Here is a 23,470-nt window from a genome sequence, read left to right on the forward strand (position 1 = left end):
TTTAAGCATGATCTCCAATCATCCATGCTTTGATCTTCAAATCTCTAATCATATCTTATGTAATCTTCAATCAATCTCCACATATGATTAGTCTCCTTGAATAGCTTCTTCCATAATTAGCTCTTGGATCTTTCTTCAAATTGTGTTGCTAAATATTGGCTTGTCCTTGCCTAACTTAGTTTGTGTCTTCAAATAGCTTCACACCAAACTAAGCTTGTCCTATCTTAGTTTGTGCCTTCAAATAGCTTTATACCAAACTAAACTTCATGCAATCTTCATGATCTTGAATTTTTGCCAATGATAGACGTTTCCCTCTTTAAGATAGATCTTTCCAAAAAAAGAGTTCTATCAAAGATATGATTTATCATCCCGGATCTTACCAAAGATAGATAAACATACTTTAAATAAAACTTGTCTTTCTTGAAGAGATCCTTTAGACTTGATGCACTTTTCAAAAATAGTTGATTATCACATAACTCCACAATCTTCATCTTTGATCTTTTAGCTAGCCCTTGTTGCTTCACATGTCATGATATTAACATTTTGCCACATCATCATTCTAGTCATTCAATCTTTAGCCGAGTCATCAGTACCATGTCGCTTTTCTTTTACCATGCTACTATTTGGCTTGTCAAATAATGCCAATCTATGTCGTCAGACTTAACAATTGTGGTTTCATACTTTTTATTAGGAGCAAACATCTAAAATTAATTATCATAGATTTTGGCATGAGGACATTCAATTAAAAATGGTGTGAATGAGATAGAATAAAATAACAAACTAATTTTTCATTATCATAAGTTGATAAATATATGGATTTTATTAGAGTTATTAAGGCTAGGAATTGCATGCTCCAACACCATCATCTTCTCAACCCATCACGTCATAGCCTCACTTAGTTCAAAATTATCTCTGTACATGATCTTTCCAACTATTTCATCTAAATGCGCATGTGAATGTCTCATTTGCATTGTGAAATATTGCTTGGGTCTCAAGTTGGGATATTCTCTTTATATTTTCAGTCATTAATTTGTTTTTTTAGCTTTGATATCTAATAATTTTACTTTTCTAGCCAATTTAGTGGATAGGATAAGGCTGATAGGAAAAGATAAATTATCATATCCTGCAATTATTTTTTGTTTGATGAGCCAATAGAATATGATAAACTTATTCTATTCACCCACTTTATCTTACCAACTACATTATAATTAATCTTATGGGAGGGTCAAGATAATTAAAATGGGTTAGATAGGATAAAAAATTAAATTTATTATTAATTTTTTTTCATCGTTTTACTTGATTTCTTTCTCTCGTGTAGGGTTTCATTGTATCTCAAGGCTTGAGACAAGAAACTTATCAACAAGTAAATAGGAAGCCAATTTCACTATATATATATATATATTAAAATAGGGTTTCTCACATCCAAAGCGGTTGAAGGGTTTCTCTATTGATCTTATGGATTTTCATATGAATTTCTTCTTTTATCATGTATTTTTAGTTTTTTTAATCGGATGATTTTTTTTAATTGATTTTGATATGAAAGAGGCTCAGATCTATTTATTTTGATTTTTCTTTGATCAGATTTTTTTAAAGAACATATAACTATATTATAAAGGATAATTATCTAGTCTACTTCAAACATAAAATAGAATAACAAAATTCTATCTAATAATTGTCTGGTACACATCAAACAAAAAATAAGTTATGAGGTTATGATGACCATATCCTTTCTTATTTTTATATAATCCTTAAATCCTATCCATTTTTATCCTATCATGTTCACTAGGGTCCTCATATTTGTAAATTCTTTATGTCTTTGACTTGTAATAGAAAAAACCTTTATTGCAATCACTTTTTTTTTTTTTTTGAAAATGTGGATAAACTATAATTTATTAAAAATAAAAGAAGATGAATACAACAAGACCAAAACAACTGCTCACACATACTATAATCACACATCCCAAAAAAACTAACAAACTAAGTTAAAACAAAATGGCACAAAATATTCACTAGAAGTGGAAAGAAAGGCAGAAAATGAATGAAAAATAAAACAAAAGACATGACAATAGACGAGTCCTCAAAATACATCAGGGATTGCTATGGGGGCTTTCTAATGCAGATGCTATGGGGCCAGTGAAACTAAAACTTCTTTTGATTAATAGGATTACTTCTTCAAGCTTGGTTTTTTTAGCCACCAAAGTTGCACTAATCTTGGTACAAATTATTGAAAGATATGAAAATGATGTTCAATTGAAATGAGGCTGTTTCTTTCAAGCTAAATGTTCCAACAAATTGTATGGATGAGGAGACTAAGAACATCTAAACTTGGAAGACTACTTGTCTCCCAATAGAACCAAACATCTTTGAGTGGATGGAATACAAAGGGTATTGAAGGACGTCGAGAAATGCACCCATATTCTAAAAGTGTACTGATATTTTAGGAGCAAATGGTCTGTGGTTTTTATCAACGCATGACATAACACAAGTGATTACAGAGATCATGTAATCAAAATTAAATATAGATAAATGATGCCATTAGTTTTTTTTAATAGCAAGACAGGTGACAAAATATTTACACGCCTAGATTATATTAACGATTCAAATTTAAAAGTGTACAATAATGCAATATTTTCTTAGAAAATACATTAATATTTATTGTATGTCTTTGTGCTTTGCTATAATATTATGGGGAACTGTGGGCTAGCCTAACAGTAACTATCCGTACTTGTGATTGAGAGGTCTCACATAGAGATGGGTGCGGGCTGTCCGAAAAACCGGCCCGGCAAACCCGGTTCCAAACCGGGCTCCAAATTCCAAACCGGTTGTGTTTTTTTTAATGTTATTGTTATTTTTTTTTTTACTGCATGTTGGTCATAGAATTTGAACCCATGACCTTAAACTTGGACAGCAAAAGCCCAATCACTTGGGTTACAATTTATTTTTAACATTTATTAGAAAAAATTATATATAGATAGATGTAGGATATGGATCAAAATATTTTACATATATATTTAATTTATAAAAACTTAAGAGACCATATAATAAATTAAAAAACTATATAAATCAATCTTTAAAATATCAAAGTATCAAACAATAAATTTTTATAAATATTTTTTTTAAATAATTATTTTGTTAATCGCCTTTTAGCTCATAAGCACTAAATCCTTACACATGCACACTCTTAAATTCTCTTAAATAGGGGTACTCTTATTTGTCAGATATATATTAGATTATTTGTTTCAATTTATAAAATAAAAAATAAAATTACAAAAATTTGTTTTTAAATTATGTATATCAATTTATAATAAAAAAATATTAGTAAAAAATGAATATCTTTGAATAATGGTTAACACCATATTATTTTGATTAGTAACTTTTTTCAATGACAATATGATGAGCACAATAATAACCCTATGGTTAGAGACCAAAGTGAAATCTAGAGCCAACCCTAATTATAATAAATAAATAAGTTGTTGATAACTTCAATTTAAAATAAAAACACTACTTGATATGTAATTTTTGTTGCACTTAAACAAGTGTGCTAATAATTTAATTTGATAAATAAACAAATTAAAATGTAACTTTTTTTTTTATCTTTTTTAAATTATTTTGATATGTCTTAAAATTTATTAAGTTATTATAAATTATTTTAAATTTTTTTGTTGTTTGGGATTAAATTTGAAAAAAATATTTTGCAATTTCTTTATATTTATTTATGTTTTATACTAAAACAAGAAAGATTTGTAGATCAATTGGTTAATGAACAGGACCTGACGGTTTTGCCAGATCAACCCGGCCCTATGGGTCTCCCCTGTAGCACGGGCCGGTTTCGGGTTCGGCTTCCGGTGAATCGGGCCCGGTTAACTGACCCGTGCTCACCTCTGGTCTCACATATTACAATTTATTTTTTGGGTTCTCTGTGTGAGGACTAGTGTATCTTTGTACCCATTTGTCCTTTATGTTGTCGCTTATCAACTTTGTCAAAAATAAAAAATAAATAATATGATGTGAACATATAAATTTTGATATATAGTTTACAAATAATTTATTTTTATAAATATATTTTAGTGTGATTTTAGTGATTGTAGTACATTGGAGGCATGTTATGGTCCATATTTCTGATGGGGTGTGTTGCACGCTGAAGGCTTTGACCCAAAATCAGTTTAAATACTATAAACATTTAATTTAATACCTCCATAACATTTTTTATAAAAAAACAATATATGACATAAATATTAAGTGAAAATTGGGGTTAATCATAAAGATAGCTAAATATTAATATTTCTTTTTCCAAGTCTTCTCCTGGTCTCTGCATAATATAAGAGGGCTCCATGCATCTCCGGCCTTGTCATGAACTTTCGTCATGAACTTTCCATGTTCTACTTTTCAACTTTATATTATCCATGTGAGTCTTGTCGGGTTTACTTGGACTTTCATGTCTTCATTCTTATGTACAATTAATTAAAAAAAAAAAAAAAAATCACAATTCATTACAACGAGAAGAGTAGGTATACAGGGTGACAACCAACTCAATCATTCGGATTCAATCAATACTATATGGTTGTGTTTGGTCCACGGTAATGTTAAACATTACTGAGAATTTGGTGGTAGTATGTTTAAATTATCATGTTTGATTACTATAGAAACAGTAATGTTGATAATAATGTGAAATTACTAATAATAAAATATTATAAAATAAGGTGATAATTTGATTACTACCAAAATAGGTGCTCATCCAGATTATCAGGTTAGTGGTAATGTTCAATTTTTATTTCCAATTATACCACCACGCATTTAATGTAATTTCTTATTATACTCATTATCAAAACACTAGATTTTATTTTCTCATTATTTTTTATGTTATAATTTAATTATTTATTTATCTAAATACTTTAAATTAAGTTTTTGAAAATTTTAAATGTAGGGGTATTTTGGTAAATACAAAAGTATTTAAAAAATTGTGAAAAAATAAATTTTGATATTATAATTTAATTATTTATTTATCTAAATACTTTAAATTAAAATTTTCAAAATTTTATATGTAGGGGTATTTTGATAAATACAAAGGTATCTTAAAAACTTGTGCAAAAAAAATAATTTTGATATTATAATTTAATTATTTATTTATCTAAATATTTTAAATTAATATTTTTAAAATTTTATATGTAAGTGTATTTTGATCAATTTGATATATTACTTAGGTGATTACCATGACTATCCAAAAATGATAATAAAAGATTACCAGTAATATAAATTTTTTTTTTTTCATAAAATTCAAAGGTGTCTTCAAAGTATATTTACACAAAGTTTGCATTTTGTTCTCTTAATTTTGAAATTACTGATGTATGTCTTCGGATTCTAGGAATGTAAAGCTTAGGGGAATGGTTTTTATATGGGCAGTGATTGTGAATGAATTGCAGAGAGTTATTTTTTAATCTGTTTAATTTTGATGTTGAATTTTGATTTTTCCAGTAAGCATTTCTATCTATGAAAATTTATTTATAAGTGCAAAAACTTTTAACTGTCTAACATAATGATCCTTTTTGCATCCAAAGGTAAATCTTTTTGAGTGACACTGATCCTTCGCTATTACTTTAGAGGTATTGATGGATAGCCAATACAAATTTTATCCTTTTTGGAATTTAAATTTGGTTTTATGTTTTGTATTGGGTGGCCTATTGAGAAGTAGCACAATCAGAGTGTGGTTAGTTTTGCAAGCTCTAAACTGTAAGCATTTTGTAAGTATGTACTATATACTTATACCGTTTTTAATTTCATGACCAATATTTATTATGATAAAAAAATTATATACATTTGATATAGTTTTATACTAAGGAAGAACCATCCAAATCTCTCGTGGAGATTTCTACTACATTGAAAGTTAGGTGATTTGATTGAACTCTAGTAGACTCATATTTATAAGCAGAATAAAAAAAAACAATTTTTATTGTGTTTTTACATGCATTTTTCTTTGTTAAGTTTTGTTTCGTGGGAAGTTTTTCACATACAATTTCACTCTTGATTAACAATCTCTCAACATAAATTCCTCATTTATATCAATAATCAAATGCTCCGCATTAGTTTCTGATAAAATTAGGTTCCATTTTTCTTGAATCTATGTGGTGTACTAGTTTGAACCGATCTGCAACCTATACCCTTCCTATTGTTGATCGTATGTGGTTTTTTTGGAGGTATGTCACTAAGTCAGCTGCCATTGACAGAGTTGCAACTTCCATGTGTAGCTCATTATCATGTTTTTGGCGATTTATGTCTTAAAATTCCATTGTTATGTTCATATATGATCTGAATTTTTAATTACAACAATGTTCAGATTCCAGTAGGACATTCAGATGGAATATAGGTTTTATAGTTCAACAAATCAAGAAATTTTGTAGTAACACAAGCACAACAAGAAGCTTTGATTCACAATTTGAGAACTATCTGCACTCATTGACTTCAAAGTTTGTGTTGTATTTTGGTGGCATCAGTGTACTTGATTTGATGCAGATGTATCAGTGCCAACAGATAACAATTAATTATCTCCAATCCATTCTAAATGGTTATTATTCAACTAGTAAGGGTTGTAGCATTTAGTAGGATTTTTAGTACTGTTTCAATGGCACACCATTGCTTCACAACAAAATATGAAAGAAAATGATTCTCATAGCATCCTGTTGCAGCACATGAAATTTAGTTCATTTGAAAATCATTTAAGTTTGGTATGATGCAGATGAAGGAATCAAGGTTAAGAAGCATTGTCTCTCCCTATCATAAGAGTCCAGAATAAAAAGAGAAGACCATTCCTTCTTGCAGTAAGAACTTCAGACAATTTGTAGAAAGGGATAAGTTGTAGTTATGTTCCCAAATCACTTGGCATCTGCTGATGATGTTGTCTGAATCTATTGCTTTGGTATTACTATTATAACTTGTTTCTTTCCCTGTCAGAAAAAATTTTGCTGCACATCAGAGTAAATGAAATGCCCTGTTTTTTAACAGGAAATGATTGCTAAGATGAGTCGAAGTCTCCATTCCTCTACATTTCTACAGCTTGTTACGAGAGCATCAGGAGTTATTATTTATGGTAGTCTTAAATTTTACAAGTTAACACACCCTGTGTGCTGATGATATTAAATTATCTAAATACCATGAAACTATAGTACACATTTAATAATGTACATCGGTTTAGTGCCTTTGCGCCTCTGTGGCCATTGAGCCTGAACAACTACTCCGACATCTAAAATCTTCATACCGGAGAGGTGCAGTAATCGTCAAATTCATTTGAATCTGATATCCTATTATGCCTGCTTCCCCTTTTAGTCTGTAAACAGCCAGGAGCTACACCATAGTCCATTTTATGCAAGCGATCAACAACTTCTATTTGATGGAACTGGAGCAGGACTTGCAACACCTCCTTCATCGTCGGTCTCATTGAAGGTGTTTTGTTGGTGCAAAGTATGCCTAGTTTAAAGACCATCTCGATCTCTTGCATAAATGCATGGTCTTTGATCTCACAGTCAATGGCATCAATCAATTGGTTGCCATCCTGAACATGCTGCCATGCCCAGTCTGCCAGCGAGCCATCATCGCCGCCATCATTAGCCTCCCTTCCAGTGGTGAGCTCCAACAGCACCACTCCGAAACTATACACATCCATCTTCTCATTAACCTTTCTCGTGTAACACTCTGCATGTTCAACATTCATTTCAAAAGGTTACTACCTGACTGACTGACTAGTGAAATTGATTATCAGAAAATCTAGTATTACATGTATTTCATCCTCACCTGGTGCCATGTATCCGAAGGAACCAGCCACAATTGATACTGACTCTGGTTCACTCGCATTCTCCAGCATCCTCGCAAGGCCGAAATCGGCAATCTTCGCGCCAAACTCATCATCAAGAAGAATGTTGCTGGACTTGACATCCCTGTGGACAACCGCCGGGTTACAATCGTTATGCATGTAGCAAAGTCCTTTGGCTGCTCCGATTGCAATCGATAATCTAGTAGGCCAATCCAGTTTCAAATTTTCATTGGACTGATCAGACCTGTACTTAGCGTGCAACCATCTATCTAGACTCTTATTGTGCATATACTCATACACAAGTAACTTAGAATCACCATTAGAGATGCAGGCAATGAGTTTCACTATGTTGGCATGCCGGATGGTCCCCAGAATCTGGACTTCCGCTTGGAATTCCTTTTCCCGTCTGGAATCAAACTTCTTGCCGTTTCTGATCTTCTTGACAGCCACGATCTCTCCGGCACGATTCCCGAGGATGATCTTGTACACTTGTCCCCCGCCACCGCTACCGATGAGATTCTCCACCGTGAGGCCCTTTAAGATTCGTTGCTCGGTGAAATCCAACGACTGGAACGATGTCAGTTTCCATGGGCCGAGATCAATGCGGTCCATGCGTCGCTTGTAGTCTCTGATACCCACGATGGCGAAAACTACCGTGCCGAGCAAGGCAAGTCCCCCGAAAACAAAGAAGAGGATGAGAGCGACTGAGGTGTGATTTTGACCGTCGGATTTGCCACCGCATGCTCTGAGATTGAGAACGGTTGATGGCGAGCAGAGGCCGGGGTTCGCCAGGAAGCTGTCGTCGTACGCGCCGTTACGGAGGCCGGCCGGGACCTCGCCGGAGAGCTGGTTCGATGATACATTCAGGAACGTGAGCTTAAGCTCCGCCATCTTCTGCGGGATCTCGCCGGTGAGATCATTCCCGGAGAGGTCAAGCTTTGTCAGCGACGACAGAGACCCGATTCCGTCAGGGATCTCCCCGGAGAGCTGGTTGTCACTCAAATCGAGTATGTTGACGAACTTCAGTGCCGAGATCGATCCAGGGATCCCACCGGAGATCTGGTTCCCGCGGAGGGACAAGGTCTGGAGTCTTGAGAAGCTAGAGAGATTTCCCGGTATTTCGCCGGAAAACTGGTTGTTAGCTGCCTCGAAGACCTGGAGGTTGCCGGCCGTCGACGGTATCTTGCCGGAGAACCTATTGTTGGCGATCTGGAGTCTGGAGATATTCCACGGGAGCTTCTCTGGAAGAGTGCCGGAGAGCTGGTTATCATACATCATCACCGTCGTAAGGTTGACCGCCGACCATATGCCGTTGGGGACATCGCCGGTCAACCTATTGTTATAGACCTGGATATTATCCAACGTCACGCAATGATCGAGAGAGTCCGGCAACCTCCCGGTGAGATTATTATTAAAAGCAACCACGGATGTTAGAATCCCACCGGCGCAAAGCCCAGCGGGAAGCTCGCCGGAGATTCTATTATTACTGATATCAAATTCCCACAGCTTCGAGTGTTTACCAAACTCTGGTGACAAAACCCCAGTGAGATTATTATCGAAGAACCGGACGCTGGTCAACGAAGGAAGCAAACCAATACTCGCCGGGATCTCTCCAGAGAATTTGTTGAAGTAAATACCAAGACCTGACAAATTGTTGAGCTTTCCAAAATCTTCAGGTATTGTTCCTGTAAGCTGATTAATTCCAACATCTATGTTCACAAGGTTAAGAGCTCCAATTGTGCCATTAATCTTACCAGAGAGATGGTTGGCATACAAGTAAAGGTACTCAAGATTTGGCAGCATCCAGATGCCGGCCGGGATCGGACCAGTGAGGTTGTTCCTAGCGAGATCGAGTTGCTGAAGAGCTGAGAGATTGGAGAAAGAGTCTGGGATGCTGCCGATGAGATTAGCTTTAGTCATCCACAGAAAGCGTAGGTTCTTGAGTTTGCCAAACTCCAGGGGAATGGTTGCTGGAGTAAACGGATTGTAGGCAAGCCAAAGTGTTTGGAGAGAGGAGAGTTGTCCGAGCTCAGCCGGGAACGAGCCATTGAAAAGGTTACTATCGAGAATAAGAGATTGGATATTTGGAAGTTGGCCTATACTTGGAGGTATATCACCACTGAAGTTGTTAGCTTCGAGGCTTAGATATACAAGGGAAGAAGAGATGCGGTTGATGTCGGAAGGGATGGTTCCAACTAAGAGGTTTTGGCCAAGGTTGAGGTACTTGAGATTTGAGCAGCTGTATAAGGATATTGGGAATTTGGCCGGAGATGTAGTTGTTGTAGAGGTCGATGTGGGTCAGGTTGGTGAGGTTGCAAAGAGAGTCAGGGATTGGGCCATAGATGTTTTTGGTTGGGGAGTGAGATGTTGGTGATGAAACCATCTGATGAGCAGGTGATGCCAAACCAGTTGCAGTGTGCTGTTGTTGTTGTGCTCCTGTTGTTGTCTTCCCAAGATTGGAGTGATGTAGTGTTGCTCCAGAAATTCTTGATTTGTAATAAGGTTTGCTTTCTCTTGTTCTCGTGTGAGGGATGATACTTTGGGGGATAGGTAGTAGATTGTTAGAGTGAAGAATACTGTGGCAATTGCTTTGATGTCCATTGGGAGTTTTATGACTCTTATTGAGGATGAGGTCTTGTTTTCCTGGAAGAATGCAGGGCTAAGTTCCCTTATTTATATAAAATCATGTAGTGCTTGGTTGCTGATGTATGTTGATCTACGCCTTGACTTCTACACTTTTGCCGTTTGATTGGTCAATTGTGGATTGTGATAATAGATGAATGGCTTAGGATCCATCGTTGTTGTTATTATTTGACATATATATAGACACATATATACAATGAAATTACAAATCAAACTATGACACATACAGAAAATTGTAATATTTATCAAAAAGCCTTATAGCCTAACGGTATTGGTTCCATTATAAAAAATGAGTATAAAATCATTTAAAAGATCTCGAGTGCAAGTTTCATTACAAGTAATTATGGTAACGAGTTTTTTGTTGTAAATGAGATATTTGTTGTCAATATCTTATGTCATTGGATGAGGATGCATGGATTGAATGATTAATTTTCGAACCTTGTGTATGCCCTTAATGGTTTATAGCATTTGTTGCTTTAGTAAAAAAAATAAAATAGTAATATTTTAAAAGTATTTTTGAGTTTAAACTGATAATTAAATATTATATATGTGTGGATATGGCCAATATGAAGAGAATGAAAATTACCAAATTATTTATTTTGCTGGTGGTTTAAAAAAAATTAAATATATTAACAAATGCTAATTGTCTCCTATTAGCATCAAGTATTTTACATAACATGTCCATTTTAAAGAGGATTAAGAATTAAGCTCAAAGCCTACTCAAGATGAGGATATAGGTGTTTGTTGAATGGAGCAGTGATCCCATGAACTCAAGTCGATGGAATCTAAGGTGGAACTGAGATGTGGTTGCATAGCAGCCACGTTTTTTGTTTTTTATTTAAAACTATTTTTTAAACATTATTATAAACTATAAGAAAATAAAACAAATGGCTGTATGGTCATTTACTTTAACCATACTGACCTTCTTACCTATTTTTTTTCCCTTTCTTTCATCTTCTTCTTCTTTTCTCCTCCTTTCCTTCTCTGGCCCCATTTTTCTCCATTTCTCTTACAACAATTGTGCCAAATTAAACAAGTAAACTCTCTCTCTCTCTCTCTCTCTCTCTATATATATATATATATATATGCAAACTCCTCCAGCAAGGAACTTCCTTGCCGGTGTTCGGCACCGCATTTGCCATATCTGCATCATCGCCGCTGACAACTCGGGCTCGGGATCATTATCGTATTAACCGAATCTCGCTAGAGACATACCACGATTGTTGGGCCACCATGATTCTCGGGATTCTAATGGGGGACAAAAGGCTACAAGCTCTAGGAGGCGTTCACGGAGACAGAAGGCGCATACCCCGACAGCCGCCCTCGAATGGGTGGTGCTTGCACTTCATTGGCACCGCCGATCGCCCCTCCTCCTCTCATCCACCATTACGAACACCATCATGGATTTCCAAAACCCAAGAAAGGGTCACTATGGTTAAAGTAAATGACCATCCTACTTTTTGTTTTATATTCTTATAATTTAAATTATAATAATAGTTTTAAAAAAAAATTAAAAAATGTGGCTGCTATGCAGCCATGTCTTGGTTCCACCTTTAGATCTCACATGACTCGAGTCCGTGGGATCACTACTCTAGTTGAATTTGTAGTTGTTGTCCATGTCTGTACACATTTCTGCTTCTCTTTAAATTATAGGTGCTTGTTATTTATTTATTAAAATATATACATAATTTTTTTTTATTAAGTAGATAAACCACGACCATATTTATATATAAACAAAATATTGTGCCATATGATTTATATCACAATGATTTGATTAATTAACTTTTTTCCAGTTGATTAATATCAATTAAAATTAAAAAAATTAGAGACAAATTCTTATTAATTTTAAATATTTATAATAGTAATATTTAATTAAATTTTGTAATAAAAGGTTGGTTGCATAGTACCATGTCACCGATAATTACAAGTGCAATTTAATTTTTGTGGAGAGCGCAAGGTACATTTCATATTTTTGTCAAAAGATAACCACTGCTCTTATTTGCTAAAACGCTTTTGGTCCAACTTTCACTTTCAATCTCATTTTTCTTCTGAATTTATGCTAAAGGAACCATAGATCTAAACCTCACTAATATGTTGCATGCAATTAGATTCTCATAAATATTAAATGAAAAAAATAGAAATAAAAAATTTTGTTGGGGAAATCATATGCTGCTGTCTGCAATCCTCCCATACATACATAGACAACCAATGCATAGGACAATGGATTGTCACAGGGCAATGGGCAATGGATGAATAAGTACATGATTGAAATTCCGAGCCTACGATATTATAGCAATATCATTTACCCTCTTATTTTTTAGTTAGGTACTATTTAAATTAGTCTCCGGTGGGTTTACTGTTAGATGAATCGTATACCTTCCTTCTCCAGTTACATAGCAAGAAAAACTTATTAGCTCGGTATAATTTCTATAAATTTTTTGAGAGTGTATAGAGTATACATATATGTCCTTTAATAAACACTTAAGTGGGGGTTCACGTTTGCCGCCTATTATAAAAAAAGATAAAAAAATAAATAAAAATAAAAAAATCTCCTTTCTAACATATGTGTGAGGCTTTAAGGTTTTTAATGGCTATATGACATAAATTAAAATGATTTAATACTAGGCATAAAATAATATTATTATTATTTATTTATTTATATTTTATCGGTAAATTATAACTTTGTTAAAAAAAACATAAAAGAAAAAGAAACTGAAAGAAACTGATTTAATTCATTTTTTTTTATTTCGGTTTTTACAGGGTTAAAAATAACCCGTGGTTTTTTTCCTAAGTGGAGTTATTGTTTATTTTAACCTCTAAAAAGAATATATTGATTTTAGCTTTTACATTAGATATATTTTTATAGGGAAAATTACTGTTTACCCCTCGTGAATTTCAAATATTTCTAAATATCCCCTCCAACTTTGGCAAACCCTGGAGGGGATATTTCTGTTATTGTTTAAGTTTCCTTTTACCCCTTACCGTTCACTTCAAATGGGTTCATGTTATGAAATTCCACTTTTGCCATTGAAAATGATAGGAAAAAAACCACCCAATCACATCATGTCCAATCTTTATACATACAATTTTGCATTTTTTTTTTGTCTTTCTGCTTGCTTTTTTTTGTCAAACAAAGTTTAGAAGGCTAATCACATCTTCTTCTTTTTCTCCTCATTTGATTTGTTCGATTTGAGTTCTGCCGGTTTTCTGATAAGGTGAGAATTTCTTCGTTGCTCTCACTTTGATCATTCTGAGGGAGTAACACAATTTGTGGTATTGCTAGATACAACGAGGAGGGATGAGTGCTAATGTTCACGGCGCTGACTTCTTGGGAATCAATGTTAGCTAAGATATGTGAGCGATGGAGTCTCGATGTTTCCCGTGTCAGGGTGAAGTTTATCATACCCGATGGATATGAAACTGTTTGTCCAATAGAAAACGAGTTAGACTTCCAACGGATGTGTCACGTGTACTCCATCTTCAAATGCGTCTGTAGTCGATCTTATTATCAAGACAGACGATGTGCCATTGTCGAATTCTAGTAAAAACGAGTTCCTTTCGTTGTAAAGTTCTTCTCTTTTAAATTGAAATGTATAAGTCAATTATTATTTAACTATGTCAGTCTCTGTTTAAATATATTACGTTTCCATTTAAACATTGTCTTCTCCGTTTAATTTATTATATCTCTATTCAAATATTTGACTTAACGTTTAAATATTTGATTTAACGTCTAAATTTTTAATTTATCATTTAAGCATTTTATGTCTCTGCTTAAAATATTAATCATTTTCGTTTAAACTGAAGTGTTGGCAGGAATTCAGATTCTGCGAGCACTATGGTTCCACCCCATAGCGACTTTGACGGTGTGGGAGGCCTTCCTTCCTCGTCAGATCAATCTAAAGTGTTGCGACCCAACGTTCATCGATTTATTAGCGGTTACTTCATCGTCGAAAATTACAAACTGGCGTATAAGGATGCTATATTCGCCATACCCAACAATGAGAAGCCTACGGACGAGAATCACGAAACTATCGCCGACTAGGCATTGTAAATAAATAAATATTTTTTCTCTTTGTAAAGTTCTAATCTTCTATGTTTATCTAGATGTATAAGTTAATTATTATTTAATAGTTCAAGTTTCTCTTTAAATATATCAGAGACCATTTAAAAAAGTCCTTCTCCGTTTAACATTCTAGGTTTCTGTTTAAATATTGGTTTTAATGTTTAATTTGCTAGTTATCGTTTAAAACTTTTACGTTTCTCCTTAAACTATTGATCATTTTCGTTTAAACTGAATTAAGGATGTCATTTAAGGATGTCGCACAAGAATTAATGACGCCATTAAATTTTCTAAAATTTAACATAAATATCCGAAGCATATATATTTTTTTCCTCGTTATCAGTCATGCTCTGTCTCCCGTGCGTTTCCCTTTTTTTCTCGGATCTGAAGAGTCAACCGGCTTGTGTACTTCACACCATAAATGAGAAGGAAGAACCCTTCTCCTGGACACCCCCTCCTCCTCCTCCTCTACTTCTTCTCGGATGAGTTTCTTCTTCATGCAATGGGTTGATTGGATTGGATTGTTGTAAGAGAAATTTTTGCGATAGGTTTATTCGAAGAGTTATGAAAGGCTTGTACTGGACCGCATGTGGAGATCCCGCGAGTCAGCGAGAGGGTCTCCAGGATATTCGTTTCAGTCAGACCACATTTTTGAGATCAACTCTACCTTAAAGGGTGTGTCATGGTCATCTTCTTCAGGAGAATCAATCAACCGCAATCACGCAACAAGTTAAACTATCTTTTCCTGTTCGAGTCGGAATGCCAGTGTAATTGCCTGACGGGTAAGCAATGACGGGCAAGCAATTAAGCGGCCATTTTGACTTGGTTAGGAAAAGAAACTTTTCACTTATTACTTGATAGCGGAGGATTCTCCAGAGGAGGATGACCATGACACATCCTTTAAGACGGAGTTGATCTAAAAAAAAAATGTGACTCGATCGTTTATTCGGCAATTTTGATTTAGAAGCATTCTTGCAAATTTTAGATTAATTTTTATCAATAAATATATATATATATATATATATATATATATATATTTGATAAGTTTCATGGTAGCTTGGTATTCAAACGTGCACATTGATATTTAAACAGTAACGTTGATATTTGAACAAGGAAACATGATAAATTAATGATCGGGTGGCTGAGTAGGTAGGAGGGGATGTTGCCGTTGGGAGAGGGGGTGTATCGGCTGGGAGGGGTAGGACGGAGCTCCTCCGGCGCCAAGGTATTCTAGCGCGGGTTGGGCTGTCATTAGGTGAACAGCGTCAGAGGCGCCTTGAAGAGGATGGCCTGTCATCCTGCCTTCGCGCCAATGGTCCGGGAGCAATAGCATCCCCACGACGGATAGCTCGAATGAATATTTGTTCATCCGTATTCGCCGCAACCAGCTCAGGAAACTAACATAGTTAAACAACACAATGTCAATGAAGAGCATTCAATTTAAACAATAGCAAATGGTTTTAAACAGGTAATCCAATTATTTAAACAGTGTAGTTATTTTTTTAAATAATATCCCAAATAGTTAAACATCAATCCGAAAAATTAAACACTAATTCATAATTTAAAAAAGAAAAGCTTGATATTTAAACAGAAACTAATGATTTATTACCTCCTTTCTTTCAAGCGATGACAATATTACTTCTATCGTCGCTTGCTTCCGGTAACTACTTTCATCGTAGCACAGCATCCTCGGGGTCTTGCCAAATCGCACCTTCTTTCCGGTGCCAGTCAGCTCGTAAAACCAGATGTTCAGTGCGACAGAGCAACCTTTGACGTACCCCGTGTTCGTCTTCTGCTGGACGCATCTCGCTTGCACTCGAGCGGCCACTTGTGGGACGTCTTCCATCAGCCATTTGTGCGTCGCTCGTGCCCATGCGTATCGCCCCATGCCAGGTAGATCATCGACGTAATCTACAATCCAATTCGGAACCGAGCATGAGGTGTTTGGGAAGTGGATTGTACCCATGAGGTACACCATGAGGAGTTTGACAAAATTTTCTTCTTCTGAAATATGACTGCGTCTCCATCGCAACGCAGTCCAAGAACTAGAGCCACATCTTCAGGCCTGAAACTTACCAAGCTTGCCCCGATCCTAAATTTGTTGGTACGGCCATCATATCTATATAGCAATGAATCAAGGAGTGCCCTCTCTTGGAACACAGCTTTAATCTCGGTGAATGCTACAAACTCAGCCAAAGTCTCCACTACCGGTTTCAAGTAACATCGCCTATTAACTAAGTTGACCGCCATAATCACAAGCCTGCGACAATAACCACACATTAAATAGTATTCAGTTAAATTTAAGCGAAAAGTAAAGGTTTTTAAACGTTAATCTAAATTCTTAAACAAAGACATAAATAGTTAAACGGTAACCTCATTATTTAAACAGAAACAATAAATCTTACAAGGAAACCTCAAATGTTTAAATAAAATCCCAGTACTTAAAAGGAAACCACATTTTTAAAACTGCAACCATATTAACTTAAACGAAAACCTACATTGTAAACATTACACAGCATAACTATCAAAAAATCTCTTTCGTACACAGACCAAGTTAAAAACAAAAACAAAACCCTAATTGATAAATCTCCCTGCAGATTTTAATATCATCCAATAAAAACAGGACCACAAAACAAAACCGAAAAATCTCTTTCTCTAACAGAATCGTTTATAAAAAAAACCCTAAACACAACTTCTTCAACGGCGTCCGCCTTGGCTCAATACATTAGATTGCACACTAATAGAATGCCGAATACTTGAGCGGGAATTCTTCTTCGAAAGAATGGTAGAAAGCGAGGTTCTTCTTCGATACAATGATGCCCGGGCGGAGACAACTTTGGAAATTGAAAAGCTGAAGAGGCGAAGAGAGAAAAAAGTTTAACCGGCGGCAGTAAGAGTCTCAGGGATTAACTAAAAAAGTAATCCCCCACTTCCTCTCAAACCGAGAACATGATTGCACTGCCACGACTCCCCATACAAGGGGCAAATTTGTCCATAAAATTCAAATGTAACTCTGTCAACCACCAGTTACTATGCTTTTTGGGTCTGAGGGGGTAAAAAATCATTATATTTAAAAGGAAGGTGTTTTAAGGATAGTCAAATTAAGAGGGTGTTTTTGTGCATATTGCAAACTTATTTGGTGTTTTTGGCAATTTTCACTTTTTTTTTTATTTTTACTTATGTATCCATCTTAGATTTAACAAAATGTCTCATATAACTTGTTAAATAGTATTTTTGAAATCACCTTTTTTTAAATTATCGGACTAATTACACTTGATAATTTAAAATTTCACTTATATTGAAATGTTATATATTTCTAACTCCTCATTTAAAAAAGAAAAAAAAGAAAAGACTCACCATATGACCGTGTTCCTATCAATCAAACCTTTTAAATGGAAGCAACCAGAAATTTTTGTTTTAATCCTCCAAAATGATAAGGTGAAAGGTGCATTTGGTTCACGTAACAGAAATGGAATTGGAATGAGAATGAAAATGAGACTATAGAAATACAAGAATAAGAATAAGAACAAAAATGAAAGCTGTATTTGATTAGAGAATTATTTCATTGGAAATGACAAAAAAAAGTATGAGGAGAATGTAACAAATTACTTTTACACGGTTGATATACATAAATCTGATTACATGTAATTAATGATAAATAAATTTTTTAATTAAAAAATATTTTGAATATTATTGTTAAAAATAATTATTATAATTAAATATTCATCTTTGGTATCTCATTTTAATTAATTATTAGTTTTATGGGCAAAAATATCATTTTAATTTTATTATTATAATTATATATAATAAATTTTATTTTGATTTTAAATTTTATTTAATTAAATATTCAAAGGGGTAAAAATGTTAAGATTAATATAATTCATTCATCCAAAAAAGTGTCATTTCTCCCTATTTTTAACTAGTATTATTTTCCATTCCTTACGCATTTAATTTTCATTCCAACAGTGGTGCATCTAAACATCAATATAAATTACTAACAATAATTCTTATTTTAACCTTGTTTATTACCTCCATCCAAACCAAACACGCCCTAGTATTATTCTTCTTTTTTTTTAAATGGTGACAAACGTATGTCTCTATAGCACGTGAGTTAGTTGTGATATCACCCGTGAGTTAATTCCTCCAACAAGATTCAAACCTTTCATCATTTTGCACATCACACGAGACATTTTATTTTTGTGCCGCTAACCACTTGAACCAAGTGGTTTTGGCATGTGTTAGCAATAAATGACGCAAACAAAAACAAAAAAAAATAAATACTAACTAATAATAATAATAATAATAATAATAATAATAATAAGTTGCTGACGGGTGCTGGACTTTTTGTGGTACCACCATGAATAACACACCTCTTAGCAATTTTTGTTATGATTTTGTTATGTGATGAATAATATAAGTGTTTAATGCTAAGTTATAAGTTTTTTATATTTGTTTTTTTAATGTAATCTTGTTATATAAAACAAATTTATAGAGTAGATAAATCCGGCTATCTGATATCCAATCTGGTTTAAACTGGATATCCAATTTTCAGTACCAGGTTTAAACTGGGTCTGATACGAGTTGAGTTTTTCCGATCATAAAAAATCGGATCAGGTACCCGGTTTTACTAACCCCTACTTGAGTCCATACCAAAACCAGATATTGGTCTGATTAATCATCGATGAGTCCCTTTCTCTGGTGACCTGGTCTGGTCTAAAAGCGTAGTGTAACTTTCAAGTTCTAATCAATGCCTTCTTTGTGGGTCTGGTGCAAGACTTTGACCTGTTAGGGCATTTTATTACCTAAATTTTGTATTTTATTTTATGAAAAAAATTACTTGCGCACTTATGTAAAGGTTAATAATTAATTTACTTTTTATATAAAAATCACATGTAATTGTATATTTTCAGAGATTATTCAATTTTTTTAATAAGAGTTAATAAATACTTTTTAATAAATTTTTAATTTGATTTTTTTGGTTAGAAAAAAGTTTATACTAGCAATAAAAATATTTTTACAAAGGTGTGCATGCAAAAACCCCTGTATTTATTATAATGAATAAATTAGAAATATTTATTAGTAATTAAACATACTTTTAAATTATACTTCTGTTTACTCTTTCAATTACATCCAAATATAAACGCAAACTCAAAATTTTCCAAATATTTTTTCTAAAATTTTCAGTTAAATACAGCCATGAATTTTTAAATGCACATGTATTCATATCTTATTATACTCGGAATTTGGTTGATTTCAAAATTTCTCTAATCAAACACTATAATCCATCTACAAAAGAAATAATATATTATCTGAATCTGTGGTTCACTTTTTCCTAAAGAATGAGGAAGAAGACCGAAACAATACATAAATTCTCTAAAGAAAACTGCCCATTTATTATGCCAACCAATAGGGATGAAACAAAGTTCACTTACTAATGATTGTTTTAAGTCATTTTTTATAAGGAAAATAAATCAATTAAATAGTGACAGTCAATTTTATGTCTTTATAATTATGCTTTTTTAATTTTATTTTTTTTAAAAAAAGAAGCTAGTGGGTTGCTGGAAGGGGGAAATAAAGTTGTAGACCAGAGCAAGACAATTATAATCCTAATTATAGGGTTTGAAGAATGCTTGTTGTTAGCTCTTAGTGCTGGTGGAACTTAGCTTTATCCCACTCAGGAATTCTGGTTTCTAGAGTCTTAATTAGTGCCTACTTAGCCTGCTATGTCCACTGATGATAATCTCATTAGTGGCTTGACTGAATTTTCCTTTTTAACAAATAATTATTTATCTGTAATATTTAATAGTACCATCACTAAATAGCCCAGTGGAAATCACTCACATGATAGATAAATAATATAAGATCGATCTTTTACATCGCAAATCTTGTACAAATATACTATAAATATATTGTAAAAATATTAGTATTAATCTTCTACCAATTATTACAGTAGGGTCTTTTGTGAGAGAACCGTAGTTCTCCATCCTCCGAGATTACGAGGGATAAGATTTATTATTATTAGGTTATGGTATTATCTTTGTTTTACCAATTCATTCACAGATCTTTTTACATAAAATAATTATTTTAAAAATATAAAATGGAGCCCGACATCCATGTAAAAAAGTAAAAGTGACGATTCAAATATGTTAAAATAATAATTTTATATTTGTGCTGAGTTTTTAGTTGTCTTGAAGCCAGAGGGATGCTTGTCATCGGTTTGTAAATAATAAAAACAAACGATTACTTCCTAAATCAGGTATTAATTTCATATTTTAAATTCTAATAAAATAAAAGTATTCAAATGTTAAATGAAGCACATGACCTGTCTGTGAAACTATCACTACAAAATCAAAGATTTAATTAAATAAATAAAATTCAACCTCTCTATAAATATAATACAAGTTGGTTTGGGTGTATTATATGTTAAACAATACCTCTCAAACTTGCAAAATGTATATATAAAACTAGATTGAACTATTATTATTTTAATTGCGTTTACTTTCCCTTTTTGAACACATAGGTGCTGATAAATTGAGTATTTTATGATAGAAACTTAAAGTATCTATACATGATACAGACATATGATTCCAGAAATAAAGTCTCTCAAGTGAGGTCCACCTTACATCATATAAAATATAAATATATATACACATACACTGATCTTAGTTAGTTAAATTTTATCATTTATATTAAGAATTTTTAATAAAAGAAAATTTTATTACAACTTGATCATTATTTACAAAAGTGATTTACTCTAAAAATGACTTATTTATCTATTTATTTTCAAAAGCGGAGAGTTCCTTTGACCTTATCATGAAGAAGGGTGCTCATTCGGTTGTAAAAGGTTTCAAAACCTAAAATAAAAAGGATATATATATATATATATATATAGGGAAAACATCGTCCCCAGGACGTCACAGATTTCAAATCTAGGGATGCTTTTCAAATCTAGCCGTTGGATCATCATCGAGATGGTTGATTGATTATATAAATCTGTACACGCTTTTTCTTCTATTCAGTGATCATCTGTACAACATTTGTAGACAGCGGTTTTCTACGTTCGTAATGATAAGGCAGTCGAGTTTCATCAGAGTGATTTCTTGTAGACGTCACTAGATTTGAAATCTAGGGACGTCACTAAATGATGATTACCGTATATATATATATATATATGGTAAACAATAAACAATAAAAATGTATAGATTAGCAAATCTCAGTTTTGCATCGTGAGTTTGATAGTAGAACACTGCTGCAGTGAGTTTATGGATGTAGCTATATTGAATTGGTTATAATTTTTTAATTTCTTTTCCAATTAAGTTGATTCATGTTATATTTGAAAGATAAGTTCAACATCTATCTTTTTGATAGATGATAAATATTGAGATTCAAAATGGATAATAGGTAGTAATCTAGGTTTTGCGTCGCAAATCTCATTGTAGAAGCTGCCCCTGGGTTTATGGGAGTAGCTATACTGAAATAGTCGTAATATTCTAATATTTTTTCTAATTGAGTTGATTTTGTTTTATTTGAAAGGTAAGTTCAAAATCTAACTTTTCGAAAAACGTCAAATTTTGAAATTCATAATAGATGACAGGTTAGCAATCTATGAATTTTGTCACAAGTTTGATTGTAGAAGCTACCTCTAAGTTTATTGACGTGACTATAATGAATCTGCCATAAATTTTTAAATTTTTAAATTATAAATTTTTAAAACATGTTTGTACTATTAACTTTTTTAAAAATTTTGATTTAAAAAATCTGTGGATCTAGAGAATTTTGGATTTTTAAAAGTAAAATCAAATAAATTAAAATTAAATTAAATTAGCTCACTATTTATATTTCTTTATAATAAATAATTGATTTTTAAAATTTTATAAAAAAATTTAAAATTTAATAATAGATGGGAAGAACTTTTGATGTTTGAGTTTTCTTCCTCGTAAGGTGATTTTCAGAGAATTTATAATAAAGTCAGGTAAATCAGTTGATTGGCAGTAGCGATTGTATTCTTCGATGAGTGGAAGAAGCGAGGATGTCATTTCGCCTTCTTTGTCGTGACTTGGTGGTGGGTGAAGAGGTTGGTGAGGAGATATTTTATTATTTGGGGTGGGTGTCTTGCCTCTCATAAAGTCGTTAATGACATCTGGATCGAAATGATCACCAATCGCTGGTTTTGTTTGGTGAAAACTATATAAACCCCCGTGACGTTTGTTAAGACAGCATGAGTAAGAGTGAGTAAGTTAGAGAGAGAGAAGAAGGGTGAGAAGTGTGAGAAAATAGTTTGAGATTAATACATTCTACAAGTATAAGAGGATCTTTGGTTTCTCAGCATTATTAGAGAGGTTTGTAGCTCACGAAATTTTTACACATAGTAAATTTCTTATCTTTTCTGTAGTTTTCTTGCTAGTATTTAGGGGTTTTCATCATATATCTCTTTGTGTCGCTTTTATCGTTATTATTTTATTTATTTTTCTTTGTAGCTCCTAGCATGTCAGGTCTACGTTTCACAGCGAGTGGTGACACTGCTTTGATATCATGGATTCATGGCCCGCCATTCTTGCTTGACTAGGTCAACCAAACAAGTCAATCCCTCACTTCATTGGCCAATATTCATCAACAGAAAAAGACCAGTGAGTTGTCAAACTTGCACAGGACGACATTAGCCTTTCAGCTATTGTTTTGGATAAAAGCAACACAAGCTATATATATATATATATATATTAGAGGTTTATGCATTGGTCAAAAATTAATCATTGAATCAGTACATTTTTATTTGATGATATTGCATTTGAATAGAAAATTCACACCCATAATCAAAAGACTCATAATCGCACTATATACAATGAGATTGAAAAATAAGACCTCTTAAATATTTTATACTTATTTTTCACAATATGACTATCTTTGACTACAGTGGCCCTTTGATACGTTAGTATTTAAATCTTTTGAATTTTTGCTATTTTCTACTT

General features: G+C 33.3%; 1 protein-coding gene across 1 annotated transcript; it reads right to left on the minus strand.

The window, feature by feature from the left end:
- Positions 1-7,051: 7,051 nt before the first annotated feature.
- LOC120280346 (receptor-like protein kinase HSL1) lies at positions 7,052-10,460 on the minus strand. Its single transcript, XM_039287160.1, has 2 exons — positions 7,783-10,460; positions 7,052-7,683 (listed from the first exon to the last, which is right to left on the minus strand). The coding sequence occupies exons 1-2, from the start codon at positions 9,719-9,721 to the stop codon at positions 7,244-7,246; spliced, it is 2,379 nt and encodes a 792-aa protein (XP_039143094.1). The 5' UTR covers positions 9,722-10,460; the 3' UTR covers positions 7,052-7,243.
- Between the last annotated feature and the right edge of the window lie 13,010 nt (positions 10,461-23,470).

This window comes from Dioscorea cayenensis, chromosome 17, assembly GCF_009730915.1.
Source record: "Dioscorea cayenensis subsp. rotundata cultivar TDr96_F1 chromosome 17, TDr96_F1_v2_PseudoChromosome.rev07_lg8_w22 25.fasta, whole genome shotgun sequence".
Taxonomy (NCBI): domain Eukaryota; kingdom Viridiplantae; phylum Streptophyta; class Magnoliopsida; order Dioscoreales; family Dioscoreaceae; genus Dioscorea; species Dioscorea cayenensis.